The sequence below is a fragment of the Lolium perenne genome, chromosome 6 (genome assembly GCF_019359855.2).
Source record: "Lolium perenne isolate Kyuss_39 chromosome 6, Kyuss_2.0, whole genome shotgun sequence".
Classification (NCBI taxonomy): domain Eukaryota; kingdom Viridiplantae; phylum Streptophyta; class Magnoliopsida; order Poales; family Poaceae; genus Lolium; species Lolium perenne.
This window is the reverse complement of record NC_067249.2, coordinates 180,620,503-180,630,925: the sequence shown is the minus strand read 5'-3', so window position 1 is coordinate 180,630,925 and position 10,423 is coordinate 180,620,503. Positions and strand designations below refer to the sequence as shown.

General features: G+C 46.0%; 2 protein-coding genes across 2 annotated transcripts; one reads left to right on the top strand and one right to left on the bottom strand.

Annotated features, from left to right (window-relative positions):
* Positions 1-2,938: 2,938 nt before the first annotated feature.
* Positions 2,939-3,691, bottom strand: LOC127306779 (cortical cell-delineating protein). The gene has a single exon (XM_051337483.2). The coding sequence runs from the start codon at positions 3,616-3,618 to the stop codon at positions 3,226-3,228; it is 393 nt and encodes a 130-aa protein (XP_051193443.1). The 5' UTR covers positions 3,619-3,691; the 3' UTR covers positions 2,939-3,225.
* Positions 3,692-8,851: 5,160 nt separating this feature from the next.
* Positions 8,852-10,045, top strand: LOC127310187 (protein FAR1-RELATED SEQUENCE 5-like). Its single transcript, XM_051340879.2, has one exon. It carries the CDS (start codon positions 8,852-8,854, stop codon positions 10,043-10,045), a length of 1,194 nt encoding a protein of 397 aa, XP_051196839.2.
* The last annotated feature ends 378 nt before the right edge of the window (positions 10,046-10,423 follow it).

Genomic DNA, 10,423 nt, shown 5'->3' with positions numbered 1-10,423 from the left:
GTTGCATTTATGCAAAACTCCGAATGCAATGCTGGTCTATCTTCTTCCCCTATCACGTTATGTTCAGAACTCTCGACCAAAAATAACAGTCGACCCGCCTTGATATGTCTTGGATCGCTGTTGGCCGATCCCACTTTCTCGAGACTGCTCTGTTCCGGTCTCCGGCCGGCGCTCAACGTACGGTCATCGTCATCAGTCCTGGCTGGACTCCGTTGCTAGCTCTGCCAGCCTGCCACTACCCGTCAGTCCGTCACAGTGGCTAGTTGTAGAATCCTTCCAACTCTTCTTTATCTGGCAGGCATCAAACATGCCGGCAGTCCGAATGCCCGATAAACTCGCCGGGCACACCTAGACCGCGAAGCCACAGCGAGAACAGATCATGTCAGGGCCGGCGGAGTGGCGGTCCATGCGAGCACGGGAGGGACGTCGTCCTGCGGCCACCTGAGCTGGCCGGCTCAGCTCAGACTGCGCCTCTGAGCGCCTGCGCGTGGTGGTGGCACCGGCAAGAATGGAGCTAGTAGCAGGCAAATTATTCTCGCCTTCGTGTTCACGCGACGCCCGGCCCACAGCCGTCAGCCGGTCACGGGCGGCTCTATAGCTAGGCCCTAGCGGCCAGAGCCCTACTGCGCCGCGCGCAGGATCTCTCCCGACTCCCGAGGTCAAGCAACGGCCGGGCGGTGCAGCTGGGACCGGGGCGCTGCGCCGGCCAGTACGTGCGTCTTGCCTGATCCAGCAAAAGGTTCGCCGCCGTTGGTGGCGTGGGGCGCGTCGGGTTTGTCGCGAGCAGGCCGGCTTGGAGAGAAGAATCACGTGAATGCTTCTTGTTCTAGACAGTTCCACCCCAGGTCCCTGACGGTTGTGATAGGGTCATAGAAATGTGGACTTTGTTTTGTTTCCGGCGACTGGTAATAAGGAACGTGCATGCATGTTGCTATGGCCTAAAATGGTCGTAACGCGTGTTTTTTGCAAAATCGATCTAAAACGAGTAGGGCAAACTCAATCTCCATCTCTCAAGTGTTGGTGAGTAGCAATAGTGTTATATGATGGCAAACCAAGAACCAAACCATGACCACCAACTGGTTTGTTAATGAGAATGAAGATTTGGATGTATCTAGATCCTTCTGTATACATCATCTCTAGGCCCGTTTGCAACATAAACAAATAACATAAATTTTGGAGGATGGATCCGTGGAGAAAAAAAAATCATGTAGTTCCCTTATTTGGAACATGGGACGATATGGGAAGTGGGACCTTAGATTCCTTGAAATTCCTATGGAGTGGGTTGCAAGACATCAAATGTGTGGTGTTCCTTATGATTTCATCAGTTTCTGCCTACAATTCCTGTACTTCGATTTTGTGTGTGCCATCCATTTGAAACTTTTGAAGGTTTCTAGTGTTTTTTGTTTGTATGAATCCGGGGTAAATGACAACTCATTTTACGTGTTTTTCCAATTCGTGCCTTTTAAGTTCATATTTTCCACACCGCGCCTTAGCTACTTGAAAAAGTACTTAAGAATGGTTTTTCTAACAAAACAAATGTAAAAATACAAGTCTCATGGTAACTACTCCCTCAATCTTATGATAGAATACATTTTAGCAAGTTGTTTTAGCTTGATAAAACATCTTATATTGTGGGACAACAACTTGCCAAAATGTCTTATATCGTGGGATGGAGAGTAGTAATTGAGTATTAGCCGACATATATGTGTCCTTGTTGTTCAAAAGTATGTGATCTCTTATATGGGCCACCATACAATCTAAGAAGGATGTATTGTCACCTTCTCTTTATCAGTGATTCCTAAACTGAATAAGTGACATCGGTGTTTTGGCACATGGGAGCGTATGCTCCCTTTGTTTTGAAATGCATGTTACACACATTTTGAAATTTCAAAAAATTGAAACGAAAAATTTGCGCATACATCTTCACGTGCTACACGCTCACAAAATCGTTTCACGAAAAATCGACTTGTCATGTGACGTGTCTAAAAAGGACAAAATTCATTGCTAAAAATAAGGCTTTTTAAAAGATAAATTTTCTCTTTTTTACATAGATGACAAAAGATACCGGTTCTTCGTGAAACTTGACGAATGCAAATATATTGGGAAGATGTACATGTACAATTTTTTGTAAAAAAATTCGACATTTCAAAATATAATTTTTTGGTAGAAGGAGCATATGCACTCAGGAGCCGAATTGAATTTCAGTGAATAAGTCTCATAGGTTACTTTATTTTTTTAGAAGAATGTCCGCTTTTTAACCGTGAACTCTTAAGAAAGATTTTTTTCCTAATACTATTATTTTCTCCAAACAAGAACGTTAACTCTTGGGATAGTTCATATTCCACTTAACCCTAATATAAAACACTTAGGTAGACAACTAATGGCACAAAAATCAGTACAACTAATGACATAATTTCAGTACAACATGCATGAGGGATACTTTGCCTCTAGCTCCGCCCCGGCGGGCACACGGTTGTATCAGTGCTACAGAAGGTGGGAGCGCCGCTGCTAGGGCATGGTGACCAACATAGTTATAGAAAGGTCGATTAAATTGGGGGTTCGGTGTTTTTCTCGTGTTTTGGATTTGAGAAGGGTGTATGCTCATTTAGTTAGGTGGAGTGGTTTTCTTTGTCCACGTCTACGTATTTCTCCGGTCAGGTAGGATGTGAACGTTTTAAAGAGTTCAAGATTTTTTTTTCCAAACAAACAGAAAATTTGAGGATGAAAAGTAAAAGTTGACAAGAGTTCATGGATGGAAAGTGAACTTTCACATGAGTTCATGGATGAACAATGCGCATGTAATTAACAAGTGGGCGCTCAAAGTAATAGTGATGGTTTTGGAATTTGGAGCTGGAATTAATAGATGGATGATGTAGCTTCACCATGGAGCAGAGAATATACTTAGTGGAGGGGAGGGCAACTATTCAGATACAGAAGATTCAACAACATTCCTTCCAATTTCTTTCTTTCATTGGCACACAAAGTACACATAAATCAACTAGTACTGCAAACTAGTGCTCTACATTCAGAAACACTCCAAAATAATAGGCGAAACAAGCACAACAATTGGCACACCAGATACATCAGTTCTACATTCAGAACCAAAGAAATAATCAGATGGATAATGATATGAGACGAGCCAAACACGCATGCAGTATTGCAGTCACAAAATGAACGCTCTGTTCATGTTTGGGCGCTGCATGCAGCTAGACAATGAATAGCTAATCATGCGCAAATGAAGCCGCTTGGGAGACTCTTGCCGCAGTAGTTGACGAGAAGGCTGAGCTTGACGGGGATGTCGAGGCTGATGCCGAGCACGTTGGCCTTGATGGCCGTGCAGAGGCAGACGGCAGCCTCGAGGTCGGCGAGGCCGCCGAGGATGCTGCAGCAGGGCTCGGCCGGTGGCTGGCCGACCTCGGCGCTGACGAGGCCCAGCACGTTGGCGCACGCAGCGAGCTTGAGCGCGTTCTTGGGGCACTTGCTGTAGGACGGCGTGGGCGTCGTTGGAGTCGCCGGCGTGGGCGTCACCGGCGTCGGGCAGCTAGTGCCGCATGCGCTGGCCACGGCGAAGACGAGGACCAGGCTGAGGGCTACGAGGAGGAAGGTCTTCGGTGCCATGGCTGCTGAGAGCGCAAGGGCTAGCTAGGAGTGTGTGCTTGTGTGAGCTGTGGACGTGAGACTGAAGAGCTAGCCAGGGGTATTTGTAGGCGGGCGGGAGGGAGAAACGAGCAGACCTTTGGTGAGAAAACCCTAGCGCCTAGCTTTGTGAGAGCACACCCTCTAAACTCTAATAATTTGTACTAGCTCGCTCCTGTGGCGAAGCCACACTATAGCAGTGTTGTGAATTGACTATACAGGTTTACGTATACATGCAAGAAATCATGTAACAAATTAAGAAAAAAAAATCAAATAAATACTACACAACTTTAAATTCAATAATAAGGGCATCTCCAACGGCTCGGCCGCATAATTGTCGGACGGTCTGCCGAGAACCAAACGCGGCTCAAATGTGCCCCGCGAATGCGTCTGGGCGGTCGCGCCGTGCGTCCGCGTTGGTTATATCCGGGCTCGCCGGGCAGTGACACATGTAAGCAAAAAGATTCTCATTACTACTGATTGATCAAAAGGACCATCTTTACAGAGATGGTTAGTCGAGTTAACCAAAACCTACGATGGGCGTACCTACTCGTCGTCGCACCATCTACTATGGCCGGGGTTACTCGCAGTTACTCGCAGTCGCTCGGCCTAATACTGGCCATCGGCGTGACCTGAGGGGCCAGCGCCATCGTCGGAGCGCATCCCGGCAACGACCGCCTTGCGCCGCACGCCGTCACCCTGGAGGCTTCCTGCTCCCGCTGGCAGCGTTCGATGGCCTCGGCTAGAGAGGAGTCCCATTGGACTCTCTACGCCACCGCCTCTTGTGCCGCCTCCACGTGCACCTGCTCCTCCGCCGCCTCCACGCGTGCTATCTCCTCCACTGCGATCGGTACCAGGTCGGCGTAGTAGCGGGCCCTGCCCCTCGCCGCTGCTGCCTTAACCTCGTCCCTCGCTGCGATGGCCTCCTCTAGCTCGCAGTGCTCCCGGTCGACCCGCATGTGGTCCCGTCCCCTCCACGCGACCATCGTTAGGTAGGAGCGCACATGCGCCCGCCTCATTGCGAGCGCATCTCCGTGAGCTTGCACCCGCTGCTTCATCACTTGCACCCTCGCCCTCCTCGTTGTCTGGGAGGAACTCGATGTCATCGTCGTCCTCATCGTTGACGACGTGGATGACGGCGTCGGTGACCGGGCCCGCCGCCATCCCCGCCCTCGCCGCCGCGAGTTCCTCCTGGAGGTCGGTCATGGTCGCTGCTGCCTCCTCCAGCCTGGCCTTCGCCGCCTCCACCCTAGCACGCGGAACCTCCACCACCACCGCGGCCGCCTCCGCCGCAGCTGCGTCAGCCTCCAGTTGCTCGGCTTGGCGGCCGTACACGGCCATCTGTCCTCCTCCACAAACGCCTCCGTCACATGAAGGGCGGCGAGGTCCGGATACCACCGCCCCCGCGCAAGAAGCTGTAATGGCCAGCGGTAGGCCTCGACGGAACGTTAAACCACCATTACCGATCTTAATGTTGTCAGGAAAAAATGCGTCGACTCAATGAACATACACCCGATGCAAACGGTTACCACGACCCTGTATAGCTGATTTAGTGTCTACGGACCGACGCCAAAAGTGGTTTACGTCGGTCCGTTGAAGATGCCTTAATGTCCTGGCTCCGCCAACTCCTGTGAGTCCGTGAGACAACAGGGCAAGATTGAGGTGTGGCCAGATCGACCGCAGAGGCAGATCTTCGTATCATTCTCGCTCGCTGAAATGCGCAGATGACATGTCGGATTGGTGGCTAGCTAGCAGGCACGGGATCCCATGCGGAGGCCAGGTGACGGTGGAGCTGGCAGATAGGATGGCAGTGACAAGGCTCCAAGAAGACGGCTCGGCAGCTTGCTCTGCTCGTGGGCCGGGTGGTCAATGCCGTGTTGTCCATGCACCATCTCCGTCTCACTCTCACCCGGCCTCTGCCATGCCTGCCTCCCTGGCTAGCGCGCGCGATCTATCTCTGGGATGATAATCTACACCATGTCATCAACATCAGCCATCAGCGCCATATCATCGTGTCGCTTCAGATCACGATTCAGAGGTCGCACAGCTGGTGTGTGAGGAGTCCGGCAGGTAGAAGGAACGAAGATAGGGTTTTCCCAAGATGTGTGATGTGTTTGGCTCCACTTGTTCATGTGGCCTGAACCATTTCCCCTGCAAAATCTCTCTTTATCCGCGAGCTGAAGAACACATACGTATACACGAGGTATTGCAAGCTTGCAGAAGTTTAGCAAGCCTGCAAGTATGATGTCGAAACTCTTTTTGGAGACGTCCGGGGGATGCATGCTGATAATTCGACATAGGCATAATGCTGATTTTCTTTTTCCAGTTGCCAAGAACAATAGAGGTTGAGTTTAAAAGGCTTATAGGTATGTTAGAGTTTAAACCATGAAATATATTGATGGAAAATCAGGTAAAGAACATTGAATTTCGAGTTCAAAACCTGAGAGCATTCCCCTCCCTAAGTGGTTTCGAGTGTTCAATGACATTTTTTTACGAAAAGGTGTTTAATGACAACATGATAATGATCTAACTGTGTGTTAAATCATTATAGGTACATTTGATGTGAAAAGCCATCATATTTCATTTAATTGAGTCAAAGGAATTTATTTGTACTCGTGATTTATAGAAAAAAATAATGCTACCTCCATCCATAAAAGGAGGTCACAAGTTTTTCTAAATATAGGTATATCTAGCGACATGGTGCTTTTGCACCTACCACGATATGCTCCTGGTTTTTAATATGCATTATAAACGCATTTCGAAATGTCAAAAAAAAAACTTGGCAAATATGTCACGCGTACATCTTGATGTTCTATGCGCTCGTAAAGTTGTTCCACAAAAAACTAATATCTTTTGTGTTATATGTAAAAAGGATAAAATTGGTGCTAAAAAAAGCTGTTTGCGAGACACTTCTTCATCTTTTTTACACAGGAGAGCAAAAAGTCGATTTTCCCGAGAAACTTGGCATGTGCACATAGAATATCAATATGTGCGCGTGAAATTTTTCTTAGGATTTTTTTTGGTACTATTAAATCCGGTCGACGCCAGCAACTCACTGTATTCTGCCACAAACGAATGGTTGTAGTGACTCGAGGTTGTTGGGTAGGCTTCACGAGTTTGCTACTGCCTAATGGACTTGTGGGCCGAATAAATAGGGATGTGGCTACACAGTGCTATAGCACCATATAGTCTACCACAGTGCCCCCCATGTCCGAATCGTTTTTTTCCCAAAATAGCATGTGGTCCCGCCAGCCTGTCCCGAAATAGAAAGTGGTCCCTGGGCCTCACATGCCAACTTGCACGCCGTTTTTTTTTTTGACTCGGTCAACAGGAAAAAGAACATCCCCAAGACCACACAACGCCTCACGACAGAAATAAATATACATGCCGACCGGGAGAAACAGACATCCCCCGACCAAAATCCTCCCTGAAACCCTAGCTCCTACCTTCTTCCTCACGATGGCTCCAGATCTTACCTCCATTGCTGCCAGGAGAGGTTCTACCAACTCTTCTACCAAGACTACCACCATTGCTGGAGGACAAACTTCTTCCAGCAATAGAGGAATATACATCTTCCTCCTCCAAAGTTCATCAAAGAAACACAACTTCTCCATCCATATCCCAGTGCTTCTACAAGATCTGAAGAAACAGGATTCTGGGAACAAACCTGAGCAAGAAAAATTCTGGGGACAAAGAACCTGGAGGTAACAAATTGTTCTTATCTGACCCCCTGTTCTCCCCAAAACTCCCAAACCTTCCAGTACATGTGTTTCTTACTTCTATTGCCCAAGATCTGGAACAACTGAGCCATCATGAAGAAACAGGATGGAAAAACTTCTATTCATGAAAAAGTACTCATGTTCAGGAAAAGCATGTTATTTCTGTAGGAACATGAACAAAAAGCATGCAAATTTAGCTAAGCTACTGACCTGTCTAACTTGAGATAGTATCAAATTGATCCAGACCTTTGCATTGGAATTAATTTTATACACCCAAAGAGAACTTAGCATGTACGTACCAGTGCATGCATCAGGTGTATTTGATCCAGAACACAAAAGAACATGGAAAACTAAGCTAGATATGTGTCATACTTAACATAGCAAACATACTGATCCAAAAACTAGGTTTATACACCCAAAGAGCACTTCTGTTTTGCATGATTTATACATATACTTGTTTGCATCATTCCATGAAGTTTTTCAGTTGGGAGCAGGACATAAAAAAGAAGCACTTCTGAAGCCATCATGAAATTTACCACTAAAAGCACTCCAAAAATCCATGCAACACCACTCCAGAACCTGTGTATTTGATTGTAATAAGCTGGTTAGTTTACATCTAAAAATGCTCAAGTGAAAATGCTTAAAAGAAATTATGGAACCCTGGTTTTTTAAATGCAATTGCTATGCTCAATTGATTTTGGCAGACTTAAACATTTTGTACAATATGAACTAAGGCATACACAACTTTGATTGCAGATATGGATCCAAAATGTTCTACAGGAGCACTAGATCTAAATGAACCAGCAATTGAAGTTGACAGGGTAATCGAAGATGTCAGTTTGTTCAATGATTTGCAAATAGAAGTAACAGGCAGCATACAAAGGACCTTGAGCAATCCAGATGTGACCAAAAGCTCAGAACATAGCAAGCATGTGAGTGGAAGCAACACTGGTGCTTCTGCCGACACAAACCCGGAAACTGGTGAAACACTATCAACTGATGATTCCGGCGGTGATGAAGAAGAGGGTGAAGTCCAGTCAACACCATGCAGCCAAACTGAAGTTGAAACCCCTTTCAAAGGGAAGATCTATGATTCATGGGAGGATGCGAAGATGCAGTACAACCGATATTCTAAGAAGATTGGGTTTTCCATCAAATGCAGTACATCCAAGGTTTCGAAAATTGATGATCAAAGAGACAAGCAGCTATTTGTTTGCAACAAGAGTGGGAAAAATGAAGACATCAATAAGTTAGAAGCACCACCTGTTAGGCAAAGGAACAGAAGCATCACCAAGAAAACTAACTGCAAAGCAAGATTGAGGATTAAAAGGAGAGGAACAAAGTGGTATGTCACATACTTCATTGAAGAACACAATCACAGTTTGATGAAGAAGTTTTCCTTGAAAAAGTATTTGAGATCTCATAAAGGTATACCTAAGGAAGAGAAGGACTTTGTTCAGCTATTGCATAAGGTGAATCTATCTGCTGGCAGGGTAATGAGGATTATGGGAGAGGTCTATGGCGGTCTCGCAAATGTACCCTATGACAGTAAGGATGTGAGCAATTTCATGGCTAAAATTGATGAAGAACACACGCACAAAGACATGTCCCTGTTGCTAGCTCACTTTGCAAGGATAAAAAAAGAAGACCCAGATTTCTATTTCAACATACATACAGATCATACGGACAAAGTGGACCGCATATTCTGGGTAGATGGGCCAGCGATTGCTGCTTACAAAAATTACAGTGATTGCCTCTCATTCGACAGCACCTACATGACCAACATGTACAATATGCCTTTCGCACCATTCGTTGGAATCAATAGGTATTGTCAAACAATCCAGCTAGGATGTGGGTTCCTAAAGAATGAGAACATCGAGAGTTTTGTCTGGTTGTTTCAGGAGTTTCTTGAAGCTATGGGTGGTCTGCAGCCAGATAACTTCATAACTGATCAGAATGCGGCAATGAGAAGTGCAGTTCTCGTCTCATTTCCAAATTGCTGCCACAGAAATTGTAGGTGGCACATTATGCAAAATGCGCAGGCCGTTTTGGGCAACTTCTTGTCAAAGCATGAGGAGTTAAGGACAGAGTTGAACGAGATAATTGATTACAGCATGTCGGTTGAAGAGTTCGAAACTAGGTGGGCACAAATGATTACCAAACACAATGTAGTGGACAACACCCATCTCTATGATCTATATCATATTAGAGCCACTTTTGTGCCAGCCTACTTCAGAGAAAGGTTCTTTCCGTTCCTACAGACTACTGCTCGTAGTGAGGGGTTCAACGCTGTTTTGAAAACTTACATTGATCCGCACAACAATTTGCATCATTTCTTCCTTCAGTACATGAAGTTGCAAGAAAAGATTGATGTAGCGGAGGATGCAGTTGAATTCAAGGATGAAGACAAGACTCTTAGGGTGTGGGGAGATTTTCCAGTTGAAGAGCAAGCCTTGCAGGTGTATACACGGCCCATTTACTTGCGCTTTCGTGCGGAACTTCGTAAAGTGACATCATATAATGTACATCATGTTGGTCATGAAACATACGATGTTAGCCCTATCAAGAATTATGTTTATGGCTATGGCAGTAGAAGCTACAAGGTAGAGGCTAATTTGGAAGCTGAAAATTACAATCATGAGTCGCAAGTTCACAGGATGGGTTGTTGTGCTGCCATATTTTTAGAGTGATGATGCAATTGGGTAACATTGACAGAATTCCAGAGAAGTACATCCTCAAGAGGTGGAGAATACCAGAGGAAATTATCGTGGAGGAGAAATTGGAATTGCCAAAGGTACCAGTAGACAGAAAAATGAGTAACAAAGAAAGGCAGCAGCTACGTTATGGAACTATGTGCAATGATTTCACTAAAGTAGCCAAAATTGCATCAACATCTGATAAGGAGAAGGTGCTAGCAGATAAATACATGCAAGCTTTAGAGAAAGAATTGTTAGACATGAAAGCTTCGGAGTCTGCTAAACGTAAGAAACGAAAAAATGCTACTACTGCTCAAGATGGAGAAGGGGCAAATGATGGTGGGCTTGATAGTTTTCCGCAGTTTGATCATG

Coding starts and splice junctions, on each gene's coding strand:
- LOC127306779 (XM_051337483.2), bottom strand. CDS start 3,618: ATGGCACCGAAGACCTTCCTCCTCGTAGCCCTCAGCCTGGTCCTCGTC.
- LOC127310187 (XM_051340879.2), top strand. CDS start 8,852: ATGAGGATTATGGGAGAGGTCTATGGCGGTCTCGCAAATGTACCCTAT.